The 11,482-nt window shown below is 59.3% G+C and overlaps 1 protein-coding gene across 1 annotated transcript; it reads left to right on the forward strand.

Annotated features, from left to right (window-relative positions):
• Positions 1 to 5,906: 5,906 nt before the first annotated feature.
• Positions 5,907 to 11,007, forward strand: GPR37L1 (G protein-coupled receptor 37 like 1). The gene is made up of 2 exons (XM_068173039.1): positions 5,907 to 6,573; positions 9,713 to 11,007. Exons 1-2 carry the CDS (start codon positions 5,917 to 5,919, stop codon positions 10,523 to 10,525), a joined length of 1,470 nt encoding a protein of 489 aa, XP_068029140.1. The 5' UTR covers positions 5,907 to 5,916; the 3' UTR covers positions 10,526 to 11,007.
• The last annotated feature ends 475 nt before the right edge of the window (positions 11,008 to 11,482 follow it).

Genomic DNA, 11,482 nt, shown 5'->3' on the forward strand with positions numbered 1-11,482 from the left:
TGGGGTTCTGACATGGATTCTGAGTTAAGAAAAAAACATGTTTTCATTGACAGAGCAGGGGTGAGAGTCTGAGCCCTGCAGGGCCCTGGGAGAGCTGAGCCTTGCTGGGTCTGCTCTCACTGCCAAGGGCAGAGGGGCTGGGCAGCTCTGGCATCCCCAGAGCTCGGTGTGAGGATGCTCTGCGACATGATGGCCACGTGAAGAGGAGCCTGAGGTGACAGACAAGAGCCTCAGGGACAGGGTGACAGGGTGCTGCCCTCCCAGCCTAAGGCAAGCAGCTCAGCATCACCGGCAAAGTCACCTCCTGGCAAAGATGCTCCTCATCCTGCACACAGGCAGCCCCATCTGACCTCAGGGAACCCATACCCTGCCCATCCCCTGCCCATCCCCACTGCCCATCCCCTGCCCATCCCCACTGTCCATCCCCTGCCCATCCCCTGCCCATCCCCACTGCCCATCCACTGCCCTTCCCCTGCCCATCCACTGCCCATCCCCTGTCCATCCACTGCCCATCCCCTGTCCATCCCCTGCCCATCCCCACTGCCCATCCACTGCCCATCCACTGCCCTTCCCCTGCCCATCCACTGCCCATCCCCTGTCCATCCACTGCCCATCCCCTGTCCATCCCCTGCCCATCCCCTGTCCATCCACTGCCCATCCACTGCCCATCCACTGCCCATCCCCTGTCCATCCCCTGCCCATCCCCTGTCCATCCCCACTGCCCATCCCCTGTCCATCCCCTGCCCATCCACTGCCCATCCCCTGTCCATCCCCTGCCCATCCCCTGTCCATCCACTGCCCATCCACTGCCCATCCCCTGTCCATCCCCTGCCCATCCCCTGCCCATCCCCTGCCCATCCACTGCCCATCCCCTGTCCATCCACTGCCCATCCACTGCCCATCCCCTGTCCATCCCCTGCCCATCCTCTGTCCATCCACTGCCCATCCCCTGCCCATCCCCTGTCCATCCCCTGCCCATCCCCTGTCCATCCACTGCCCATCCCCTGCCCATCCCCTGTCCATCCACTGCCCATCCCCTGTCCATCCTCTGTCCATCCACTGCCCATCCACTGCCCATCCCCTGCCCATTCCCACTCAGAGGGACTCTGAGAAACTCATCACAGAGCTGGGGGACCCAGCTGTGCCCACCCACTCACCCTGGTATTTTGGTGCTGTACCCTCATTATTCTCCCCACCCGTGGGATCAGACTGTGTCCCTGTTCCACCACCCCCAGCACCTGGGGAGCCGTGGGGGAACATGGACATGGAGGCATGGGGTGAAACAGATTCCCTGGGGGTTTTACACCTGCCCTTGGCTACAGCAGAGCTCTCCTGTCCCAGAGGAACAGCTTTGAAGAGCCTCAGAATGGAGCAGTTTGTTGGTGTGGTGCAGTGCAGGACCCGTGTCCCTCTTCTATCAGAGTGTTTGGAATGTGCTGCTGGGGGTGTCCCTGTGTGCCACAGCGTGGTGGGATGTCGGTAGTGTATGATTTTTATACACACTTGTCCAAAACACAGAGGGCTGAATGAAATATCTGGAAGGGGGGATGTAGGAAAAAAACTCTCCTGGGTCACAGTGGAGTATTTGGACTGTGGTGAGGCACCTCCCAGGAGACATCTGCAAAACACACACTGATCTCCCAGGGAGCAGTGTCACCCCCGTGTGAATTCAGGCTGGAGAGGATAAATGTGCCATTCCCAAGCAGCATCCAAGGCTGCTGTCTGGGCCCAGTCTGGTGACAGCCAGGGACCCTCACTGGCTGCGAGCTTCTGGAGAGAGGGAGAGAAGGAAGAGGGGAGTCTCAAAGAGGCAGCTTGGACAGTGATTCCGTGGGTTACAGAGCCAGCCCGAGGTCACTCCTGTGCCACTGAAGTGTCACCTTGCCCCAGTGACCTCTCCTGTTGTCTCCAGGCAGCTCCGTGACAACGCCTGGCCCTTGTGCAACATCAGGAATGAAACTAAAAATAGCTGCAGCTCCTTACAGAGCACCTGGCTGCCAGCACCTGCCAGGAGCTGCGCTCCAAGGGCTCCCTCCTCCGAGCTGATGTGGGCACTGAGGGAGGGAAGTCCTCAGCCTGCTCCTCGCCTGCCCCAAGCCTTGCCTGGCCTCTGCTCATCCCTTGCTCAGCAATCTGGGGCATGTTGGAAGGGTTCTGGAGGCTGCTGTGGGATGCTGGGGCATGTTAGGATATTGCTGGAGATTTTGGGGGGAAGCTGGGCAATGTTGGAGGGTGTTCAGGGGGAGTTGGTGGCTGCCACGTTGCCCATCGTGGCCCCTGGCACAGCGTGGGTTCTGCCCAAGCCTCGCCAAGGTGCAGTGCCGTCACTCCCCGAGCCTGATGTGGGCACTGATGCCCCCATCTCTCCTGCCTGAGCTTTGCAGAGGGAGTGGGGCCAGCACTGGGGCTTTGCTGAGCAGCAAGTTCAAGTTCTTTTTCCTTCAGTTAACCCACTTTGTGCTGGGTTGGCCGAGCTGCCCACGCCCTGACTCTGCTGGCACCCCCACACCCGGGCACAGCGCTGTGCCCCGTTCAAACTGGATACAGTCCAGGTTTTTGGGCATTTTTTCTGCACTAGTGAAGATACTGGGCTCATTCCAGGTTTAGAGTAGTGGACCAAGGGCAGAGCAGTCATGAGCCCTGAGGTTGTCACGTGGACTTTCACAGATTTCCTGGAGTCCTTGCAGCCAGAGCACCTGAAGCACACAGCAGTCCTGGGAGGTCCTTGGGCTGTCAGGGAGCTCAGGCTGAGCTGTTCTTCCCCTGTTGCACCCAGGCTCTTCCAGCATCAGGCCAGTGATCCCTCCGAGGCTGCAGTGCCTCCCTCACTCAGGCCAGACCTCAGGCATTGCCAGTCTGCTCCTGTAGAACCCAGCAGGAGCCAAAAATCCTCCTTTTCTCATGAAAATTTCCAAATAGTGCTCTAAACTCGCATTGTTGAGAGTCAGAGAGCAGCACGTGGCTGCAGAAGCAGTGTGAGTGATGCCGTGTGAAGGCTGACCTAGAGCCGAGGCTGGACAGAGCTAAAGAATAAAGCAGGGATTTATTAGGAGGCCTCCATGGATCCACCTTGGGCAGCACGAGTGCCCAGCCAGGGCTACACCCAAGATGAACCAAAATGGTCACAAAATGCACAACTGGTCACGCGGGTTCTCACTTTGATCCGTTCTGCTCCATCTGCACATTGGAGTTCATTGTCCAATTCCAGCTTTAGCCCACGCAGTCCCATCCTGATTGTTTTTCTCTCTCCAGCCCACGTTGTTTGGGCTCTTGGGCTGAGATCTGGATCATTTGTCCTTGATCCCCAGCTAGAGAAGGAATTGTTTTGTCTCCCTGCTCTCTGAAGAGAGCTCAGCATCCCCTAATGTGAAGCCCAGACCCACACACTAAAGCAGCACAGAACCTGAAAAATAGAAAATCAAAAGCCTGAGGCATTGTGAGAAAGGAGATGAATTGCGGTGATAAATCAAAAACCTTACAATTCCGATAGATTTGTAAGATTTGGTATGTATTTACAGTGCTGGGCCCACGCCAGGGCTTCCCTTCAATGGGCGCGTGCTCCCTGAAAACTCCTGATCCTTTTTTATTACTCTAGCTAATTTACATATTCATAGAATTTCACAATAGGTTCATCCATATTCATTCTTCTGATTTCGCATTACACTTACAGCCAGTTACACTTGTACTTTACTGTGTCTCAGAGAGACCTCAGGCACAGCTGAGCCCAGCCAGGCCCTGTGGCCCTGGCTGACCCTTGCTGTCACACGCCCTGAGGAACAGCTCCAGTGCAGGAGTGATGAGGAGCTTGTGCTTCACTGATTTGGGAGCACTCACTCCTTCTGCCCCCTCCAACCCCAGAGTTTGTGTCAGCCCAGCTGTGCTGGCCCAGCACCGAGTGCCAGCTGAGCACAATGTGACTTTGAGTAGAGCAAGGGGCCATCCCACCACCAAAACCCCTGTCAGCAATGTCCCACATCCCACCACAACCCACAGGTATTTTGTAATTGGATACAAAAGTCCGCATTGCGGGCACAGATGGTCGGTTATTGGATTAAAATAAAAATAATTTAGGTGTCATTTCTTAATTGGACAGTTTATCATTAAAAGGTGGACAGCTTATCCAGCAGCACCCTATGTTCCCCCTGGAGCCCCTGTCAGCGCTGTCCTGCCCGTCTGGGGCACACACTCCCCTCAGGGAGCACCTCTGGGTCCCAGGGCTCATTCCTTGCTCTGCCTTTGGTGCCATTGTCTGTCCCAGCTCCCAGGGACACGGCAGGAGCTCGCGTCCCCCCGTGCTCAGGGATGCCAGCCCCTCGTCCCTTCTGGCTCAAGCAGGGGTGGGCAGTGCTGGACAGACGTGGCAAAGGGGTTGAGATTTTATCTTCTTCTTGTCAAGGTCAGGATTAAATGTGTGAGATGGTGTTTCTTGTTGGCACTCAGATGTTTATCAGTTCTCATCTCTGTCACAGCCTCACAAACCCTGAGTCCTACAGCACTTCACTCCAACAAACTAAAAATGGAGCCCCATCTCTCTCTGTACAAGACCTCTTAAGGATAAACTGTCCAACTAAGAAATGACACCTAAATTATTTTTACTTTTAACCCAATAACCAACCACTGGTGCCCTGCAATGTGGACTTTTTTATCCAATTACACAAAACCACCCAAACCCATGGGGAAGAAGGTGAAGAAGAAGGACCAGACACCACCCTAAAACCTCAATCTTGCTTTATATATTTTACTATATTCTAAAGCCTTAAACTCTAAGTTTTCCACCCTGTGATGTTACATACTTCTATTCAAACTCCACACCCACAATTCCAGTTTTGTCATTCCATTTTGGAAGCCTTCTCCATGGCCTCAGGTCAATGCAGTGCTCTCTTGGGGGTCAGTGCCTGCCAGCACAGAAAGTCTGAAATTGTCACTAACCAGGGTTCTGACAGCAGGGGGGTCCCAGGAAGGGAGAAGTTGGGGTTTGCTGGCTGCCAGGGTTGAGGTGTCCTGGCTCTTGCCACTGCCATGGGCAGGACAGGGACACAGTCCTGCAGCTCCAAGCCTGGCAGACATCCACCCCCACAGGCTGCCTGCATGACACACACATTTTTGAAGAAGCATCTCCTGGAGTCACCAGTCCTTCCTCCTGCCCAGGGCAGCCCTGTTAGCCCCCATCCCCAGGAGTTTGTTTGGCCATTTCAGGTTGTCCTGAAGCCAGTCTGAGTGTGCTGGGCATGTGCCACACCATGCCCAGTGCCAGACCTGCCACAGGTGGCCCAGTGCTGGCCCTCAGGCCTCCTGAGTGTCCCCTGCTCCAGGGAGAGAGTGGAATATCTGCCATGGGAAAACCTGAGCTTGGCAGGCCAGGGCCTGTGCCAGGCTGTGGGCACCCCTCCCCTGGCTTGTTTTCAGGGGATCTTGGGTGATGCTTGTGGCTGTTGTGGAGTATTGGAGAATCCTGGGGGACATTTGGGATGCTGAGGGAAGCTCGGGGTGCTGGGGGATTCTGGTATTCCAGGATGGGTTATTCTAGGGGGGTTGCTGAAGGGATGTTTGGGGACATTGGAGAATTTTTTGGGAATGCTTGGGGATGCTGGGGGAATATTGGGGAATGTTTGGGGAAACTGGGGTATTAGTGGGGATGCCGGGGAGACGTTTGAGGATGTTTTGGGGACGTTGAGGTAAACGCTAGGGGTGTTGGGGGCTATGGGCCTGCCCAGTCTGGCCGCTGTCCCATCTTCCGGGCGGTGGGTGACCAGCAGAGGGCTCGGCTCCCCTCCCGCCGCCGCTTTTATCCTGCCCAGCGCTGCCCTGGCGCCCAGAGGCGCGGCCGGAGCCGGAGCGAGCGGCCGTGCCCGGAGCCGCGGGGGCTGCGCCGCTCCGACAGCCGCCCCGGAGCGTGCGGGACCGCCGCGGGGCACGATGCCATCGCCACCGCCGCCGCTGCCGCTGCTGCTGCTGCTGCTGCTGCTGCTGCTGCTGGCCCCGGGGACGCGGGGCAGCGCTGGCACGGGCAGGACTCGGCACGACCCGGCTGCGGGCAGCCCCCAGGTGCCCGCGGGGAGGGAGAGGCTGCGCCGGGGCGCGGAGGAGGACTCCAAGTCGGTGCAGCAGTACGTGCCGGGGGTGCGGGTGGAGTTCCCGCGGCCCCTGAGCTCTGCCAGCCTGCACCCCACCAGGGCCCTGCTGCCATCCAGCACCGACCCCTCGGAACAGCAGCCGGGGGTCCCCACGGAGCGGGACAGGGCAGAGCCCCGAGCCAACCTCACCACCGTGTCCGACAAGCGGCTGCAGATCCACAACCCCCTGTACCCAGTGACAGAGAGCTCCTACAGCGCCTACGCCGTGATGTTCCTGTCCCTCATCGTCTTCACCGTGGGCATCATCGGGAACCTCTCCGTGATGTGCATCGTGTGGCACAACTACTACATGAAGAGTGCCTGGAACTCCATCCTGGCCAGCCTGGCTTTCTGGGATTTCCTCATCCTCTTCTTCTGCCTGCCTGTGGTCATCTTCAACGAGATCACCAAGAAGAGGCTGCTGGGGGACGTGTCCTGTCGCATTGTGCCCTTCATGGAGGTAAGGGGCTGCACGGGCCCCGCAGGGATCCAGGACCCAGCTCCTCTCTGCCCTCTTGCTCCGGGGCAGTCCGTGGTGCTGGTGGCCTGGCACAAGGACTGTGTGCCAGAGACCCCCAGTGGGGCACGGCAAGGAGTCGAGGGACAATCCCCATAGTGACCTTCCCTCTGTCCCAGGCATTCCTCAGGCTCTGCAGCCAGCACCCATGCTGCCAGGGCTGGGAAGAGCCCATTAGACCCTCATCCAGCCAGCACAGGGACTTCTGTCAGCGGGGTCCCTCTATTTGTCTGTTCCTGTCCCACCCCAAAGCCTGGGGGCTCAGCCCTGCAGTGTGCTGGCCCAGAAAGTGGCCACTGTGGGCTGCTGAGGATGGTCCAGGGGCAGGGGGCTGCAGGTGGACAGTGCTGGTCAGCACTGGAAGGGGGTCCAGGGGCAGGGGGCTGCAGGTGGACAGTGCTGGTCAGCACTGGAAGGGGGTCCAGGGGCAGGGAGCTTCAGGTGGACAGTGCTGGTCAGCACTGGAATGGGACAGCCCAGGAATCAAGTCTGGAAGGCTGAGATCTGTGTTTGTCCTCAGACCTCAGGTGTGACATGTTGGCCACTCAGGGAGAGCCAGGCACCCACTGAGAAGGCCAGAGGGACTGTGGTGACAGGGGATGGCAGAATGAGCAGAATTGCCCCAGAGGGCAGGATCTGGGCTGATGCTGCTCCTGTGCTGGAAACCAACCCTCCATGTGCTCATCTCCCATCCTCGAGGGGACCTTGGGGTCCAGCTGTGCCCCTCTGTGCCCTGGTGGGACAGACAGATCAAGCCTGCTCATTCTCTGTTGTCAATGCCCCGTTTATCCAAGGGTACAGCCACCTGGAAGAGCTCAGAGACAGTGTCAGATCACTGAAGAACCTCTCAGGCTTGGTCAGACCAGCTAGGGTTCACGACCTGCCCCTCCCACTGAGCATCCACCCCAGTGCTCCAGGTGTTCCTGGCTGCTCCGTGCCCTGCTGGCCCCAGAACAGTCACCTGTGGCAGTCACCTGTGGCAGTCACCTGTGGCAGTCACCTGTCCGTGCCCCAGGGTCTGCACTTGTGCAAGGGTCCCTGGCTGGGCACAGCCCTACAAGCTCCAGCAATGCCCCTGGGTCCTCTGGGTGCAGGGTGAGGGACCAGGGTGTCCCATGGAGCACAGCCCCAAACCTGCACAGCACAGCCCAGCACGGGGATGGGCTGTTTGCTGGGGGAGCCCTGCAGCCCCCCTGCTCCCCTGTGCCCCTGCCCAGCAGCCATTGCTCCTTTCCAGAGGTGTCCCACCCCATCCTCTCACTAACTGGAGTGTTTGCCTCATCCCTGTACTCCACCTCAGGCTTCCAACACTGCATCTGGGTGGACTCAGAGAGGGGCAGGAATTTGCCCAAGCTGGCTCAGTGTCCCAGGGAAGGGTGATGTTCCCAAAACAGATGTTGTCTCGAGGAGGATCTGAGGGATACCTGCTGCTCATGGGCAGAGAGAACCCTGGGGGTGGCACCACCATGTTCAGGGATTCAGCAGCACTGGGGTGCCCTGGGACAGCTTGGTCCCAGAGGAGTCAGGGACAGGAATGGTGGGATGCTGGTGCTGCAGAAGGATGAATGTGTCACAGGCCGGGAAGCACGGTCCTGGTGTGGGGGGTCCTGCTCTGCCCCCCAGCACCAGCCCTGCACTGCCCTCCTGCCCCCCAAAGCATGGGCAGAAAGGGGCTCCAGGGCTTCAGCTGGGACCCAGCTGCTGGGAACCCGGGTGGGAGCCACAGCCAGGCCAGAACCAAATCCCCAGCAAAGAGTCAGCTGTGAGAGGGGAACCTCTCTGGAGGCCAGGGGCTCGTGTCTGGCGGGGCTGTGGCTCAGGCCACTGGAGGGACGCTGTGGGAAGCAGATGTATCCTCCGTGCTCTGGCACAGAGCCAGGCTTTGGGAGCAAAGCTGGCTACCGGGGCTCCTGGGGACAGGCCGTGTGCAGGGATGTGCTGCACTGGCTGATGCCACCGGTGCCATCCCTGCCAGGGCACTGGACCAAAGGCACCAGGAGAGATGGAAGAGCCCTTGGAAGGGTGTGGGGGAAGTAGGCAGCAGCACAGCAGCACCAAGGGCTGCAGGTGCCAGCCAGGGAACAGGTGCAGTGTGCTGGGTGCTGGCTGTGGGGCAGAGCAGGCTGCTGGGTGCCCAGGCTGGCTCTGGGCTTTGGGCAGAGCTGGGACATGCTGGGAGGTGGTGCTGGGTGCAGGATGCTGGTGCTGGGCTGGTGTCCTGGTTCTGTGTCTGGGGAGATGCTGCTGAGTGCTGGCATCACTCTGGCCATCAGCTGCTGCAGTGACCAGCCCAGGGCCAAGGAAAAGGCTGGGGGGTTGGGGGGGCAGTGTTCCAGGCTGTTCCTCACGCACCACGTGGAGCCCTGGGAGGTTTCCTGAGTGCTGGGAAGGTCTTTCAGCACAAGGTTTGATGTTTGATGGCTTCGTGAGGCCAGGAATGGCCACAGCACTGGGACACCAGCATGTGACTCTGCCATCATCTTGGCCAAGGGCTGTGGGACTTGGCTCCCAGCTTTGGGGCTAGGACTGGGAATGCTGGTCGGTCCTGGCCAGCCCTCCCAGAGCCACAGCGAATCCTCTCCCTCCCTTGGCCTCCTCCTTTGGCAAAAGGGATGTTTTTCTTGCTATTCTCAATGCAGCGGAAATTGCCCCAAGCCGATTTGGGACAAGAGCGCCTTCAACTCACTTGGCCTGTCCAGGCAGGCCTTGGGAACCCTGGGAAGGTGCTGGTGTGTGTAGTGGTCCCTGCTTCTCCTCTACAAGAGCCACCCAGAATAGAAGAAGAGCTTGAAGGACAATCCTTCTGTTCCCACCTTGGCTGGATGGATGGACAGACAGACATCCAGCTAAACTTCTCCCTTCTGCAGAAAAGGGAGCTGAGCAGGGACTAGAGGGTCAGGGGGCATTTTTGTCCTTTCAGGAGTCACAGAAAAGTGACTCTAAACCCTGGGATGCAGCCACAGGCTGTGACCTCCCTACAGCCTTTGGAGGAGGGGTGGGGTTTGCCACAAGCCTGGTAGAGCCAAGCCCCCTGTGATGTCCCTGCAGCAGGGCCCACCTGTTCTGCCTCCTCCCTCACCAGGTATCGTCACTGGGAGTCACCACCTTCAGCCTCTGTGCCCTGGGCATCGACAGGTTCCACGCAGCCACCAGCCCCCAGGCCAGCACCCGGCCCATCGAGCAGTGCCAGTCCATCATTGCCAAGCTGGCCGTCATCTGGGTGGGCTCCATGACGCTGTCGGTGCCCGAGATCCTGCTCTGGCAGCTGGCGCGGGACACGTCGCCCGTGTCCGGCGTGGTGACCGAGTACTGCACCATGAAGCCCTCGTCCAACCTGCCCGAGTCCATCTACTCCCTGGTGCTCACCTACCAGAACGCCCGCATGTGGTGGTACTTCGGCTGCTACTTCTGCCTGCCCGTGCTGTTCACCGTCAGCTGCCAGCTGGTGACGCGGCGCATCCGCGGCACCGACAAGAAGAGCGAGTGCCGGGGCGCCAAGCACGGCCAGAGCGAGGGTCACCTCAACTGCACCATCATCGCGCTGACCGCCATCTACGGGCTCTGCACCACCCCCGAGAACGTCTGCAACATCGTGGTGGCCTACATGTCCCCCGACATGTCTAAGCAGACCTTGGATCTGCTCAACCTCATCAACCAGTTCTTCCTGTTCTTTAAGTGCTCGGTGACACCCGTGCTGCTCTTGTGCCTCTGTCGTCCCCTGGGCCAGGCCTTCATGGACTGCTGCTGCTGCTGCTGCGAGGGCTGCGGCCCCGACACCACTTCCAGCGAGAGCAGCGCCGACAGCAAGCTCAAAACCGAGATGTCCTCCTCCATCTTCTTCGACAAGCCCCGGGAGACTCCCCCACCCCTCCTGGCCCTTGGCACCCCATGCTAAGTGCCACTGGGGAGCCGTAGCGATCATTTCACCACCTCCTCCCAAGACCAAACGTTGTTCTGCCATTAGTACTCGTGTCTGGACGTGGAACAAGCAGAAAGAGACAGCTCAGGGGGCTGCGCCGTGGGCTTCAAACCCAGCATTGGGCAGGTGGGCCTTGAAATGCCAGTCCCCATGGCTACACTGGTGACCCTCTTGCCTCTGCCCAAAGGTCAGCGAGGACAGCGGCACCCTCCTGTCCCGGCTGCCCAGCCGGGCTCCCTGGGGCTGCTGCTCTGGAGATGGCGTTGTGCCGGAAAGGTCTTACCTGAAACTACAGAGGCTGACCATGATGGCTCACAGAGGACACAGCAAACACAAACTGCCCTCTTCCCGTCCCCTCCCCTCCTGCCAGCCCCTCCACAAGAGGAAAAGCTCCAACTGGCCGTATCCCACGGTTTCAAGCCGTGCCCTGTATGAGCTCAATAAACCAGTAACCTAGAGCACACCGTGCTTGCAGCCGCTGGCACTGCTGGGCTGAGCCCTGGGAGCCCCTTGGAATGGCTCTTCCCTAAATCTGGGGGGCTCTGGGGTGGGCATGAGCAGCTGGGGGGCAGGAGGGCAGGGAAGTAGCTGTGCCAGAGCGGGCAGCAGCCAGGGGAGATGGAGAAAGGCCCCCAGCCCCTTTGCTCCCTCCCTCTGGGGTGATGCTGAGCGGTGCCTGGGAGAGGGTGCCCTCTGAAGTGTTGCGTTGGGGGTGACTTGTGGAACTTGAACTGGACTCAGTAAAGTCCAGCCAGCCTAGCACAGAGCTGAGGTAGCCCCCAGCCTGCTGGCTGCCCATGTGCACTGTGCACAACCAAGGTGCTGCTGCTGCACCCTGCTGCTGTGCAGTGCTGCGGGAAGATGTGGGACCACCACCCCCAGCACCCCTTTTGGGACAAGAGCACTGCCCCCAAACTGCCCCACAGGGCTCCT

Source organism: Anomalospiza imberbis, chromosome 26 (genome assembly GCF_031753505.1).
Source record: "Anomalospiza imberbis isolate Cuckoo-Finch-1a 21T00152 chromosome 26, ASM3175350v1, whole genome shotgun sequence".
Lineage (NCBI taxonomy): Eukaryota > Metazoa > Chordata > Aves > Passeriformes > Viduidae > Anomalospiza > Anomalospiza imberbis.

What these genes read in the sequence shown, in the direction of transcription:
- GPR37L1 (XM_068173039.1), top strand. Translation starts at nt 5,917, where the DNA reads ATGCCATCGCCACCGCCGCCGCTGCCGCTGCTGCTGCTGCTGCTGCTG. An exon ending in GCATTGTGCCCTTCATGGAG is followed by an intron (nt 6,574 to 9,712) that starts GTAAGGGGCTGC and finishes CTCCCTCACCAG; the next exon opens with GTATCGTCACTGGGAGTCAC.